Source organism: Octodon degus, unplaced genomic scaffold, assembly GCF_000260255.1.
Source record: "Octodon degus isolate 3935 unplaced genomic scaffold, OctDeg1.0 scaffold00215, whole genome shotgun sequence".
NCBI lineage: Eukaryota > Metazoa > Chordata > Mammalia > Rodentia > Octodontidae > Octodon > Octodon degus.
In genome coordinates, this window is record NW_004524791.1 from 2,001,018 (window position 1) to 2,016,133 (window position 15,116).

General features: G+C 49.1%; 1 protein-coding gene across 1 annotated transcript in view; it reads right to left on the reverse strand.

Moving 5' to 3' along the window:
• The window catches only part of Klhdc4 (kelch domain containing 4), a 40,433-nt gene that overhangs the window by 3,516 nt on the left and 21,801 nt on the right, over nucleotides 1-15,116 (reverse strand). The window contains exons 6-8 of the mRNA XM_023705204.1: nucleotides 8,114-8,206; nucleotides 6,367-6,526; nucleotides 1,170-1,245 (exon numbers count right to left, since the gene is read on the reverse strand). Of these exons, the coding sequence (XP_023560972.1) occupies nucleotides 1,170-1,245; nucleotides 6,367-6,526; nucleotides 8,114-8,206 (329 nt within the window). The remainder of the gene's footprint in view (nucleotides 1-1,169; nucleotides 1,246-6,366; nucleotides 6,527-8,113; nucleotides 8,207-15,116) is intronic.

Consider the following 15,116-nt stretch of genomic DNA (forward strand, 5'->3'; position numbering starts at 1 on the left):
CAGGGAGAGGCCCCAGCCCTTGTTCAGGATAAAAGTGAATACCAGAGATGCACTTGCCCGCAGAGCCCATGAGTGGCACAGGTTTGTGTTCCAATTAAAAAAAAAAAAAAAAAAAGAACAAGGAGACAGGGTAAGAGAAGTGAAGGGGACACGAGCCAGACAAGCACACACTGAGTTGCCTGGTGCCTCACAGACCACAGGCAAGAATGCAAGTGCCTCCTTTTGCTCCCTCCACCGCCCTCCTCTAGGGATGAGCAACCAGCCCAGTCCTTGTCTGGTGCCATGACAAGGTGGAACAAGGCAGCTCGGAAGAGACCACAGAAGGCTGTGGCTATACAAGCACCCAGGCCAAGAAAGACTTGTACGTGGACCACAAGGGCAGGGGTAGGGACGGGCGGAGCTGCTGTGGCCTTGCATGAAGCCATGCCTGCCCTCCCAGGGCCACGACAGGCCAGTCAAGACCTAGACCCTCTGGCTGGTATTGGCTCTCGGGCTGCCAAGACCTACTCTCTGTTCCTTCTGGCAGGTATCTGACTGACATGGCCTGGAGTGAAGTACAGGGGAACATCTTCCTACCACTTACAGAACAAAGAAGGGATTTTACCAGGCATAGTAGTTCATATCTATAATACCAGCACTCTGAGAGGCTGAGGCAGGAGGATCACAAATTCAAGTCCAGGCTGGGTAACTCAGTGAAACTCTATTTCAAAATTAAACAGAAAGGGGACAGAGGATGTAGGTTGTGTGAAGGCCCTAGGTTTAATCTCCAGTACCACTTCAAACAAGCAGTAATTTCAAAGGTACAAAAATGATCTCAAAGCTGCAGCCCCCGCCTTCCCTTCTCTCCCTAACCTACTCACAGCCCCAGCTTCCTTGCACGCGTGTGGGGCCTAAGACTGTGTACACAGCTGCCCTGTCCCGAACTGCCTTCTCTGATGACCTCCTCCAAGGGCACAAGCTGCATCACCACCAAATGTGCAAGGGGACTTGGGCTGCAGAGAGCGGAGACAAGCTAAGGGTATGTTCACAGACAAGGCACCGTGCTGTGCACCAGCCCTGGGCAGCGTGCAGTGCTCCCTGCCAGCCTCACATCTGTAGGAGGGTGCATGCGCTTCCTTACTGCCCTCTATCCACAGCCAGGTGGCCAGTCCTCACGGCCAGAGCAGTACCTTCTCCCCCTTCCTCGTGCTTAAGTAGAAACATATCAGAGTGCTGGGTGCCTCTGTCCACGTCTTTCTTGACTCTCTGTAAAAAGAAAAGGGTAGGTGAGAACCACCCCATAGCACTGATACAGCAGGGGAGGGTAGGAGGGCTCACTGTAAAGTGTGCCTTGGGCCCTTCTGACAGACATGTGACTATGGAAACCCATCTCACTGCAGTCCGGGCACTGGAGCAATGCGACAGTGCCCTCAGGCTTCCATGGCCAGCTGGCATGATGTGGGCAGACCCCACGGGTGGCACCGTGCATGGCAACACCACCACCTTCCAGAGAGTAACTCCATCAGCGCCCTGGAAACTGGCACCAGCTCTTAGCGCTGCATGCAGCCCTTCCTGAACCCTCAGCCTTGCGCCTCGTGGCTGGCTCCCCACTCAGCCAGGCCCTACGCAGCTGCAACCGCAGTGGATTCCACCTCTGCCTCACATCCAGTGCGTGTCAGCTGCTGAACAAGATGCTCACCCAGCAAGAGAGCTCTAATTCACTCTTCCCGGCCTTTTTCGGTACTAAAGTCTGGTCCTTAGGGCACCCCGGGAGTGGAAAGATGTGCCACACCTATGAAGCAGCACTGATCAGCAGCTGTTAACTGCTGTCCCTTTGTGTCCCTCATGTCCCTTTCGGCCCCAGGATAGCTGCTCTGATTCCCCTGTCACTGGTGATTATGTCCAGTGCACTGTTCAGGTGTCCTTACCTGGTCTGTCCGCTACTTCCCTTCTGGGAAGATGGTGTGAAGGCTGTGGGATTCCTGGACCTTCTCACTGTCACTGCAACCATCCCTACTGATAGCTTAGGTACCTCGCTGCACTGTTGGTCAGCTCCTGCCCTGGGAAGCTGCACTCTGTCCCCTACCCACCCTGTACTCTCCAGGACACCACCTGCCCTGCCAGGGTTCAGGAGTGCGGAGCTTCTGCTGCAGGGCAGATCACCTCCTCTTCCTTGGTCAGCTGTGCACAGCATGGCTCTGCTCACCATGGCTAAGAGCACATTCTGTACTCACGAGGAGCACTCTGCTGCACAGGCCACCCAGCTCTGGCCACCGGGAACACTATCTGCTCATTCTCGCGCCTCTTACACCCCTGTCAAGCTGCCTGAGAGCACGTCTGTACTTGTGGAGCTATAGGGTACTTGAGGCTCCCGCTGTTCAGAGAGGACCTAACTACACACACTGGAGTGTAGTGTGATAATGCCCTAGGCGCTTGTGAATGATAGTCTTATCACGCGGAACCGGGGACTGAACTCAGGCCCTCGCGCTTGCCAGAGAAGCACTTATTCCACTGAGCCATCTCCCTGGCCCGGTCTTATCACTTTTGAAAAAGTAAACAACCAATCCAGCTGTTTGGTTTTTTTGTCACTGAAAATGGAACTGCGGACCTTGTGCTTGCCAGGCAGGTGCTATGTCTGCCACTGAGCTACATCCCCGGTCCTCTGATTGTTCAGGGCTACTTTGTATGTCTGCCTGGGCCCAAGCACACAAAGCCAAGGAAGTCCAAGTTCCAGCACACATGAGGCCAGAACCTCAGGAAGAGGACATGGGGTGCTTTGGTTCTCCTTCTGGAAATATCATCCATCTATGGCACTTATGCCGTTTCTGCACATACGACTTGGTCACTAAGATCAGAGTGCCCTTCTTTCCATTGCAGTCCTGGGGATGGACACCAGGCAAGCACGGCACCCCTGAGCCGCACCCTGAGTCTCGTTTAGTAGGGGCGAACAGAGGGAACATTATCATGACTTCCACACCCCTTTTTCTAAATACAAGGGCTCAGGGTGGCCAAGAAATGAATTCACAGCCAGAGGTCTTATCTAGTGAAGGATTCAGCAACATCTCTACTCAAGTCACAGTTGGGCTTTAGCAGCGTCCTGGACGCCTGCACCTGCCTACGTTAACTGTGTTTTGCTGACAGCAACGTTTGCTGCCCAGAGTCAACTCTATCTCTGCTGTACCTTTTTCTAAAAGAGCACAGGGACTGAACTTGGGGCATCTGTCTCAATTTTCAGACAGGATCTAAGTTGCCCAGACTGGGCCAAAATTTGTAGCTCTCCTGCTTCAGCCTCCCCACATACTAAGAAAACAGGGGTACCCCTGGCTGACTGTAATGGCTGATATACTGTGTCAACTTGAAAACTTAGAAGTTTAATTAAGGGACTCAGCAGGAAGCCAGGGTCCTCTCTTTGTAAACATCCTGATCCTGGCAACAGGAGCGCACCTGCCCCCTCGCATGGGGGAGCTGGGGTGGCCTACTATAATATAAGGGAGGAAAAGAGCCTTGCTCTCCCCCTTTTGCTCCTGCTGCTTCTGCCACCCTGAGGTGTCGCCCCTGTGCCATGACCACCTCCCTTGGTGCCTGCTGAGTATGGACTACGACTCCACAAGGTGTGAGCTAAATAAACCCTTCCTCCCTTAATTTTGGGCAATGGATATTCTGTCTCAGCAAGGAGAGAAAAGTGACTAGGACATTGATATTTACACACTGTCCCTGAAAGCCTCCAGGACCAGGGCTGGGAATACCCATGCTGGAGGAGGGCTGACCTGCCCACAGGGCCGCAACGGCCTTCCAGAAGAGCCCGTTCCCTTTCTCAAGTGTCAGGGCTGCCGTACAAAGTCAATCTTTGTCTTTGAAGGGAAAACCAAAAACCTGCCTTCACCGCTCTTTCACTTTGGGTTACCTGTGCCACAAAGTACTTCTAGTAATGCAGGTGGTCAAAGTAGCTTTAAAATTCGTGCAGTTACATAAGTCTTCAAAGACAGATCTGACTATTAGAAAGTAAAATCCATATGACTTTTTAAAGATGTCAAACTCTCATCCAGGGAGCAGAATGCTCACTAGGATTCATGGACTAGAGGACTCAAAGGATGTCACATCTTGAAATTTCGCTCCAGGTGTGAGGCAAGTCTCAGCCATTCTGAGAACACAGCAGAGGAAAGGGAGGGAGGCTTTTTTATTATTTTTTAATTTTGTTTCTAAAACAAGGTCTCTCTATGCATCCTGGACTGGCCTTTGACTCACGGCGATCCCCCTGCCTCCAAAGGACTAGGATTGGGGCTGGGGAGATAGTCAGTGGAATAAGTGCTTGCCTGACAAGTGCAAGGTCCTGAGTTCGATCCCTGGTACCACCCAAAAAAAAAAAAAAAAAAAAAGGCTAGGATTACAGATGTGCACCACCAAGGACAGCTTTTTTTTTTTTTTTTAATAGAAATGTACCAGCTGATGTTAAAATTTATTTGTAAATGCATAGAACCTAGAATAGCAACAAGTTTGAAAGACCACCAAAGCTGGACCACAGCCTAACTTCAAGACACGGTGCACAGTAGAACAGCAGGTACTGGCACAATTCCAACAGTAAGGAGAAGGACAGGGCACACAGAATCAGCCTTCTCCTCCAGCCACTGGACTGTCTACACAGGTCCTAAGGCACCCAGCGGGAAGGTCTTCTGAACAAAGAGAGCTGCAACAAACACACCCTACCTCAGGACACAGACTAGCCTCAAAGGCTACTCAGGTCACACAGGAATGGCGCACAGAGGTCCCAGAACTCAACGTAACAGCTGACACCATCTCACCGTTAGGGGAAAGTGTAAGTGGGAGCCTTTGGTAGGGTACAGACAGAAAAATACCATCAGACTTTATGCAAACAAAGCTTCTGTTCCCCAACAAGTACTTGTAGAAGCAGGTGCGGTCAGGACAGGCATCGGGAAAGGATGGAGACTGGAGGCAGGACACTCCTGCAAGCCTTGATCAGACAGCAGGAGACATGGACACAAGCTTCAGGGAAGACCCACAAGTGGCCAATAAGCTCATGAGAAGCATGCACCCTCAGCTGTCATCAGAGAAATGTGATTTCAAACTCCTGAGAGAACCACACATGCACTGGAATAGCTTAAAAAAAAAGTCTGGCACCATCAAACGTGAACTCCAGGTGGTACTGGAACATGCTGACATGTGGGGTAGGTGTTTGGAAATCTATACCTACTGCCCCACTCAGGGCCTGGCAGCTCCTTTACCAGATCTGCCACTATGCAGAGCCTAGAGAATTGCTCTAGGCAGCCGTACTCCTGGCAGTGAGCCTGGAAATAGCACACCAGAAATGAACTGCAGTGCAGTCACAGATGACACAGCAAGGCATGGCGGTGCATGCCTGTGATCGCACTTGAGAGGCTGAGACAAGAGGTTCACTGCAAGTTCGAGACCAGCGTGGGCTACACAGTGAGGTCAAGGCCAGACTGGACGAGACAGTGAGACCCTGTCTCAAAAACCAAAATAAAGTCACAGATAGAAGAAAGTGTTAGGAAGTCACGAACTCAAAGCTCCAGGACAGGATGAGAGGGTCAGAGCAGTGCTTGTCTCTGAGGTGCAGGCAGAGGCTACACAGGCAAGGCCAACGGGATGAAGATGGCCACACCATGCACGCATGTGCACAGGCAGCACACACCTGAAGGCTACACACTACTCGTGGGAACTCCAAGTCACAAGCTCCATGCTGCTGACTAATGACATGCAAGCACTCAGGGGTTGACCTCTGTGCTCATCTTTGATCTACACCACGGCTGACTGGCAGGGTGGAGTACAGATGTACGCACAACAAGAGCAAAGAACAGTGAAGCAGGACAGCAGGGCTGGGTGGGCAGGCAAGCACAATTCCTCCAAGGGGCTATGTGCCTGAGAAGTTTCAAAACACAATACTTTAAAAACCCTAAAGGACATGCTGGTCATGTCTTGGGTCCACTATGTCCTGCTGGCAGAGTGCTGATAAGGGACGGACACGGGGAACTTGGGCCTGCTGGTCAGTGAAACAGGCTCCTGTGCAGATGTAAAAACAAGCCCGCTACCAGGAGGCAGGAGAGCTAAGCCTCGGCAGAGTCTGCAATGGAACATTGCATACTAGTAGTGTCCACAGCCTTGGAAGACCCCAAAGTACAGGATGGGTCACACTGCATTACTCTGGGGGGACATGGATTAAACCTTACTAAGGCTTGAAAATCATCTGTGTTCTAAGAAGAAAAATTAACGCTACTCTTGTTCACTTATAATTCACTAATTATTTGTATTAAGCTAACATGCCCTCTCACTTTGAAGCACCCACTCCTGGTGAGCTGAGAAGCAGCAGACAGAAGTACCCTTCCTGCTTCTTTCCTACACACAAGGTCTCACCTGCTTGGAGTAGCCTCCGTAGATGACAATGCTGCCCTGGGGAGTGACAGCCATCTGGCAGCCTGACCGGGGTGTGGGCCCAGACCCTGCCGGGGACAGCTTGCTCCATGTGAATGTGTCCAGGCTGAAGGCATACACATCACTGTAGTAGACATAGTCCCTGGTCGGAAGAGAACAGCACAAGCCATCAGCTGCGACAGTGCTATAAGGCAGAGCTTCTGATGGGGCACCGGTCTAAAGGCAAGTGCTCATTCTCACTGTGACCGGATTAAACTCACGTGAAAAGATGCAAACCTGTGAGTTTCATTTAAAAACCAGAAAGAACGCTAGCCCACAGAAGCACAGTAACTCAATCTAAATATCATCCTGTGTTTCCCTGCTTTGCCGGCAGATCACATTCTCCCACATGATTACATTAGGTTGCTCTGTGAGTAACTATAATCCAAGTGAACCATGGGGAGGCATTTACAGCCTGAGAAGAACTGTGGTGAGACCCGTGGACAGCACAGGATGAACAGGCAAACAGCAGAGCAGCCCACAAGGACTGAAGGGCAGAAGTGGCCCCTCTGCATTCCCAACCTTGATGAGGCAAGGAGGCCCTATCTGAGGCACCCCAGGGGCTCTGTAGCCCCACTGTGCTCAGTGCCCTGGGACACAGGTGCCAAAGGGTTCAGCACGCAATGAGGACTTGGGACAGAAATGGGGAGATCTGCTATCCCAGCTGACTCTCAGAACAAGACACTAGTCTCCAGCTGTGCAGGAAGACAAAGGATTCTACCCTGGTCAGACGTGACCACTCTTTCCTGGGTGAAGTGCTCAAGCCAGGCTGAGAAACACATAAGGAAACATGGCTGCTGGCCAGAGCTGGCCTCTAAATGCTGCTCTCCACCCAGTGCAGCTGGCACTGAGAAGCAGGGCTGCGGCCAGGCTGTGCCAAGGCTGCTGTAGCCCCATGAAGAGCCGGGGTGCAACCCGAGTTATGGCTGACACTCAGACCACATGGCCCTCCCGGGGGCAGCTAGCAACAGACTGTGGAGGCAGTTGATCCCAGCTTCTAGAAGCCTTTCTACATTCCACTTCTTCATCAGGTTTTAAACTATAGATTTCTAGTGAAGTAATTCTATTCTTCAAGTAAGAGAACTAGCACCTGCTTGGAGGACAACTCAGACAGTTGGTACTAAGTCAAATTAATTTAACTCAGTGGCATCAATGTGTGTAGTAGTACTGCCATCTTTCTATATGTATGACGTATTTCCTAGGGCCGGCCAGATAGCTCAGTGGATTAAAGAGCCTGCTTAGGCAGATGCAGGGGCCAGGAGTTTGATCTCCAGCCTGCCATGCTGGCCCCGCCCCGGGGTGCACTAAGACAGTGATTGAGACTGGGTGTGGTGGTGCGCCGCCTGTAAGCCCAGTGCTTGGGAGAACTGGAAGGGTCGCTAAAAGTCCAATCTGTGTAGTGAAACCTTGTAGACCTCATACTAAATGCTAAGTACAAAAAAAAGAAAGAAAAAATGTAAACAAGGTAACAAGGCTTTGAAAAAGGTTCTGGTTTCAAGACAGTTTCAAGTTAAAAGCCACTGTAAAACTTGATTTAATGTATAACCTATAAATTCAAAAGAGGAAGGGGCTGGGCTGTTCTTACAGCTGTCAGAGGGTGGCAGCATTTACGAGTATATGCAGAGGGGTCTTCCATGAAGTCCTCCACAGTGCTCCCAGAAAGACAGGCATGCCTGCTGTCAGTACTAACCTTGTACTCTCATGGAAGCCACCAAAAAGGATTAACTGTCTCTTCCAGGCCACCATCCGATGTCCACTCCGACCTGAAGGACCACCTGTTGCCCTAATGTCAAGCAGGGAAAAAGCCATGAAGTCAATTTCTGGTTGCTTTTTGAAAAAAACACTGATCTCTGTTTTCTAGGCACTTTCTGCATACATTTAGTCTGAACCACAAGCTACCATAACTACCTGGATAGTCTAGCTATCTATCCTTAAACTACTAGAATAAGAGAAGCCCTGGGAGATACTGCAGGGTCCTGAGTTCAATCCTGAGTACCTCAAAAAAAAGGAGAAAATAAAACTCTCTTAGATAGAACATAATAAGCTGGATTCCACACAATAAAAAAACTTTAAAATACACCATTAAAGACTTTAAAATAGATGATTTAAAAACTTTTAAATAGACCTCCTTGCTCAAAGCAAGGTGAGCAACAGATTAGGACAGATGCTATCACACATAAACAGATAAGTGGCTTGTACCCAGAATGCATGCAGGATTGTATTGTCACAGTAACATAAGTGACTCAATAAACGCATGGGTAACAAAGGTGAACAGGGAGTTCATAAGATCTAAAAATAGAAAGAATAGGAATAAATGAAGATGGCTAATAAGAACATAACCATATCATTTGTTGAAACTGTCCTTCCGATATGATTTGAAACTGTCTCATTGCTATCTGTTTGTCAATAAAACTTTGAGAAAAAAAAAAAAAAAGAACATAACCAAAGCTTGACATCATTAGCAGCAGAGAATACAAACTAGAACCAGAGGAGTCCTGCTACACTCAGCAGCAAGTGTGCTGTTGGGGACAGACATGGTCTGGCCATGCTCAGCCTCACAGAAGACACACTTAGCACGCCACCTGCCATCTACAGAAGACAACTCACTCGAGGGAGAAAACAGGTGCACACCAAGAACTACACACATATTCACTAAAGATTTAGGTCTGTCAGAAGACGGGGGCAGCTCTACATGGCTGTGCACAAGAATGATTCTAGGGGGCTGGAGAGATGGCTCAGTGGTCTAAGGCACCTACTTGGAACAAGCTTGGCAAAGCATCAGGGACCGCGGTTCAATCCCCCAGCACCACATGCCAGCCAGCCCCGCCCCCTGGTGGGCTGAGCTGGCCACACACACACACCACAAAAAAAAAAAAAAAAAAAAAAAAAAGAATGATTCTAGTTACTCAAGAGGCTCATGCAAGAGGATGGCAAGTTCGAGCCTGGCCTGGACAACTTAGAGAAACACTGTTTCAAAATATAATAAAAAGAACTGGGGCATACTGAGATATGTGAGGTTCAATCCCCAGTACTAAAAATAATAACAGCCCGCAAACAAAACACCTGGACAGCCTTCCCACAACGCACACATGGAACACAAACAAGTACACCTCAACAACAAAAGGCACACACCCAATACTATACCCAACCCCACAGGCCTGCCTGAGAAACACCACACCAGTCAGAAGCAGGGGCTGTATCACTGCATTTACACCAGATCCTTACAGAGGCAAGTCAACTGAGGGCTGACAGCAGGGTATGGGTGCGGGGCTGGGAGAGCAGAAGGGCAGACAGCTGAAGGGAACAGTCTGGGGTGATGGAAATGTTCTGTAACTGCACTGTGCTGGTGTGATTTACCTGTTGAAACATCTAACTCTATACCAAAAGATACATTTTACTGAATTTTATTATAATCATATATCAATAAATATGTATATAATAAAATAATACAGAAAAGCAAAGCCAGGCATGGTAGCACATGCCTGTAATCCCAGTACTCAAGAGGCTGAGGCAGGAGGATCACAGAGTTCCAGCCCAGCCTGGGCTACACAGTGAGTTCAAGGCCAGCTTGTACTACAGAAACCTTGTCTCAAACAGAACAGACAGACAGATGGACGGACAGATGGACGGATGGAACACAACAAAAAAGAGATACCTGGCCATCACAGAAGAGTGTTCATAAAATAGCAACTGAAACTACAGGTTACAAAATGTGTTACTATGTGGGATTCTAAACTAGGGGTCTTGAGTGGTTCTCATCACTGAACCGTGTCACCCTGATAAGCAGAGGGCAGAGTGACAGGCAGCCATGAGGAACTTGCGTGAGGGTGTATCTGCCTCATGCATGATGCCTTGGGCGGCTACAGCTGCACCTCTGGCCTGAGCTGCACACCCCGGGCCCAGAAGTTCTCGGGCTGCCACCCAGCAGCCAGCAAGGTCCCCAAGGTGCCTGAGGCCCTGCACAACAGCCTTTAGTGCCTCCCTGGGAGTCAGTGCCTGGCCTTCCGTGGTGCTTCTGGGCCCCCCATCCCAAGTCTCACCAGCTCCAAACAGTTGTCATGATCATCATGATCGTTTATATAACTTTCTATTTCTTCATTTATGTTCATGTAGATTTCCTCAAAACCCATATCCAGGATTTTAGGTAAAACCCCACAAAGGTCCTAACAAATACATCAATACACAGAATCTCAGTTAGCAGGAGCTGGAGTTTCCAGTCCCAGTGTACACACGCCCTCACTGGGATGCTGCCAGGGCCAACCCTCCCCAACCAGGCAGTTTTCCTCGGTCCTCAGAAGCATCAGCTCCTCACACTGGCAATGACCCTTCTGGTGTTATGCAAAAGGGCCGGTACACCTGTCCACAGGAAGTCACTCAGAAGGGACCAAGACCAGCTAGAACCCTGGCTGCAGAGAAAGGATTCTGGGTGGCATCATTATGTGCTAATGCCTCCTGTATCGCAACCTGCTAAATCGCTCCATTTCCAAGTAGAGGTGGCTTTTCTGTCTTGCTCAACCTCTACTTACATCCATACTATAGGGAAATATTTTATGAAAATCCTGCTCTGCCAGATCTGGTCCTGAAGATGGTTCTAGATGCCAAATCACCAACCAATTTACCCGGTTTCTTCCCCAGCTTTGTATCATCCACAAGTTACAAAGAATATTTTATTGCCAAAAGAAACTTTAAATGTGACAAGGTCCAAAAGAGAGGATCTGGGCAAGCAATGGTGACACCTGTAGGCTTGCTGGATGGGGCCACTGGATCACCCCAAGCAGACCCCAGTTATGTGGTCGGCATGATGAGAACTGCCCACACAGCACGAGGCCAGTACAGGGCAGGTAAGGAGCACAGCCACCTGCCCCTAGCTAGGCACAGTAGCTGCCTGTGAGCATGGCATGGGAAGGAGGACTACATACCCTGGTCAAGGGCCCACACAGTCTCTGAGAAATTTTAACATACAGTCATACCTCAGTACTGCTTTGAAACTTGATGAATTTGGGTCTCAAACTTTCCTGAATTTGCATTTTGATGGAAAAATTGTCCCAGTACTTTTGTTTGGTACTGCAAACTAAAGCTGGTAAGTGTCAAGGTCAACTGCCTTGCTTTGCACGCCCAACTACCCTTTCCAGCCAGAACAATCTGTTTGGTGCTTGTCACTATTGCTAGTTGTCACACCTCCCAGGAACAATTAGTCAGCACCCAGGCACCACTGCATCACTTTACAGTAGTGCCCCCTTAAAGCACAGGCCCAGGCCTGTGGTGGCTTCCTGTACAGGAATTGCTCTAGCCAAACCAGACCACACACAAAGGATTCAAAGCAGTTTCTGAGTGCACTGTGATGCACTAAAAAGGGAAAAATGGGCTGGCAAGACAGCTCAGGGGTCTAAAGTGCCTGCTCAGGCAAGCTTAGGCAGGCACAGGGGACCACCATTGGATCTGCAGCACTGCATGCCGCAGCAGCTCCGCCCTGAGGGTAGGCTGAGCTGGCCAAAATAAAAAATAAAATCAGGAATAAAAAGGGGTGGGGGAGACTTTTCCATAAAAAGGTTCTACATCTTCTTTTAGCCACCACAATAAAAGAAATTATTTATATTTGAATCTATTGCCATCAGTCCTAAATGTGGGGTCTTTAAAATTAGCATGCCCCACTCAGCCAGTCTATACACAGCACAGAAAGCATCCGTATCGTATGTATAACACTGTGGGCGCAGGCGCTTTCGGCTCCTCTGGGCTGTGCGCAGAATGGCATTCCCACAGGGCACGCTGCCAGCCAGTGTCACCAGGGCCCAGGTCGGGCTGCCGTGGTGACACTTGCAAAAAGTATCTATGCATCCAATGTCCCCACAGGCTTAGGGTGCAAAGAGAGTTGTACACGCTGCACACAAATGCTTGATTTAAAGCTTACACCTCACAGAAGTACAGAGTATACTACACTGCCACGCCAGGCCACCCAAGACATTCATTGCACAAAGGAACAATTTCTATGGTGACCCTGAGATACCAGGTCACGTGGCTACACAGTTGCGTGGCTTGCCCTCAGAATGAAAGGCTCCCTGCTCGGCCCACTCACAGTGCAGCACAGGGGCACACCCTTTTTCTTTCACAGAGCAGCCTTAGGGTTCAGCCCTGCTTTCCCAAGTATCACCCCTACCACAAACAAGGGGCTCAGTGGGTCTCCAGGATCCAGTCAGAGCACATGGCACCATCGGTAGCAGTCTCAAATTCAGGCAGTCTATGCAACTAGGTCGTTGTTTCATTTCAGCTCTTTCATTTTAGCGCCATTATGAAGTGTTCGGTTCATGCCAGGTACGGTCCTTTTGTGTGCAATTATTCATCACAACAAACCTGTAACTGTTATTGTCCTGTTCCCTCCTCAGAGATGAGAAAAATCAAGACTTCCAAGTCAAAAAGCCCACAATCCAGTCTACACATGGACAGACCCTACGTTATACCACAAAAAGCACAGGTCTTAGCAGCTACAAAAATCTATCATCAAATACTGACCCTGACAGCCTATCAGTGTTTTCCTATTCACATCCCCTCACCCCTTCCTGTTTTCCTCCACCATAGCCACACCGTCTCCCTGTCCTCTGTCTACATGACACACCCCTGACCACAGTGTGCAGGTGCCCACCAGGGAAGCATATGGACGCCTTCCACCAGGTCAGGCTTCACTGGAAGCCACTGCTCCCATCAATAAAAACCAAGAGATGTGCAGAGTGCTTGGGCCTGTATGGCAGACAGGAGGGACACTTGCGTTCCTGCTCACAACCTTTCATACACAGGGCTCCCAGAGGTGCCCTGTCAGCAGGCATCAGGTGAATTTAGTTGCAGGGTCAAAAAATAACTCCCAATCATTCTACTGATGATTCTTTTTCTCTAGGGTGCCAGCTCCAAGTCAGACATGGCTTGAAGATGGCTACACTAAGTGGGTTTAGATGACGATTAAACGCTGGCTCCTTTCTCAAATCAGCAGAAAGTACCAATACACACACACGTTTTTAATCAAGCATAACTGATCATCTACTAGGTGCTTTGATTTACACAGCAATGTGGATTTTGGCTCATTAATCTGACTTACTCTGTAAGCGTGATAATTAGCTTTATAAGGACTTATAAATGAATGAATCTGATACTGGCAAAAAAAAAAAAAAAATGTGGAAACACCCACACAAATGAATGGATAACTAAACGTGTTCTTCCCATGGCAGTGGAGTATCAGCCAGCCACACAGGAATGGAGGCACTCACGCATGCTGCGGCATGGACGAACTTGCAAACGTGACAAAAGAGGGCAGACACAGAAGACACACACAGCACAATACATAAATAAAATTTTAAAAGATGCATGCTGTAGGGTTACATTTACATAAAATAACATAAGATACCTGGAGTAGCAAATCCACAGAGAAGGAAAGCAGGGACTTGGGAAACAAGAGTGAGGGTGGATGCTGGGGACATGCAAAAAGTCTTTTCAGTATACAGAAACCCTCTAAATGCAGATACTGCTGTTGGTGGCACAAGTCTGAATGTGCTAAAAATGACTTAATCATACTTTCTTTTTTAAAAAACAGTACTGGGATTGAACCTAATGCTCTATCTCTGCACTACACCCCAACAGCCATCCCCCTTCAAAGTTTATTTTAAATCTGAGATAGGGTCTTGCCTAAATTGCCTTTGCTAGCCTTGAGTTTGCGAGCCAGCTGCCTGGGCCTCATAAGCAGCTGGGTTTGTATGTGTGTGCCACCATGCATAGATCTATCAGATACTTTCATGACACGTGAAATCACAATGCAAAAAAGCCGCCCACTCCCCAGAAGCCTCTGCACAAGCAGGCACATTCTGGCTTGCCAATGTTGCACAGCAGAACAATGTGGCTTCTTGGGTGTCCCTGTGGGCTTTGCTTCCTTCTTCACAGGGACTAGTTATCAGCCTCCTTCTCATTCTAATTGGGCATCCAGGGGAAGGTGCCCACAAACACCAGACACCAGTCTTCCTACCGTTGCCTTGTTTGTTTTTGGTCTTTTTGATTTCACTGTTTTTTTGTTTTTGGTTTTTTGTTGAACTGTTTTTGTTTGTTTGTTTGCGGAACTGGGGATTGAACTCAGGCCCTGGCCATTGCCAGGGAAGCGCTTATTCTACCGAGCCATCTCCCCAGTCCCGAACTGTTTTTTAGGGTAGGTTTCTTTTTTGTTTTTGGTGTCCAGGACTGAACCCAGGGCTTCCAGCTTGCTAGGCAAGCATTCTACTGCTGGGACCAAACAAGTCCCATCTGAGCCAAATCCCCAGCCCCATCTTTCTAGTGTCGAGGAGGCCCAGTCTGACTTTGCTGCAACCTTGCCTATCTGCACTCACTTGTTAAAATGCAACAGAAGAGGCGATTCTGCCATCATTTTGTCTCCTGGCCATCCCCACGTCCTCCACCATCAAACATTGCAAACACTACCGCATTGGGCACCCGAGTCTGCCTTGGGTGTCTGACTTCCTTCAAACTCACATCCATGCACACATAATTAGGACAACCATATAAAACTCAAAATAGGGGCTGGTGGGATGGCTCAGTGGTCTAAAGCACCTACTTAGAACAAGCTTAGCAAAGTACAAAGGACCGCGGTTCGATCCCCCAGCACCACATGCTAGCCAGCCCTGCCCCCTGGTGGGCTGAGCTGGCCACACACACACACACACACA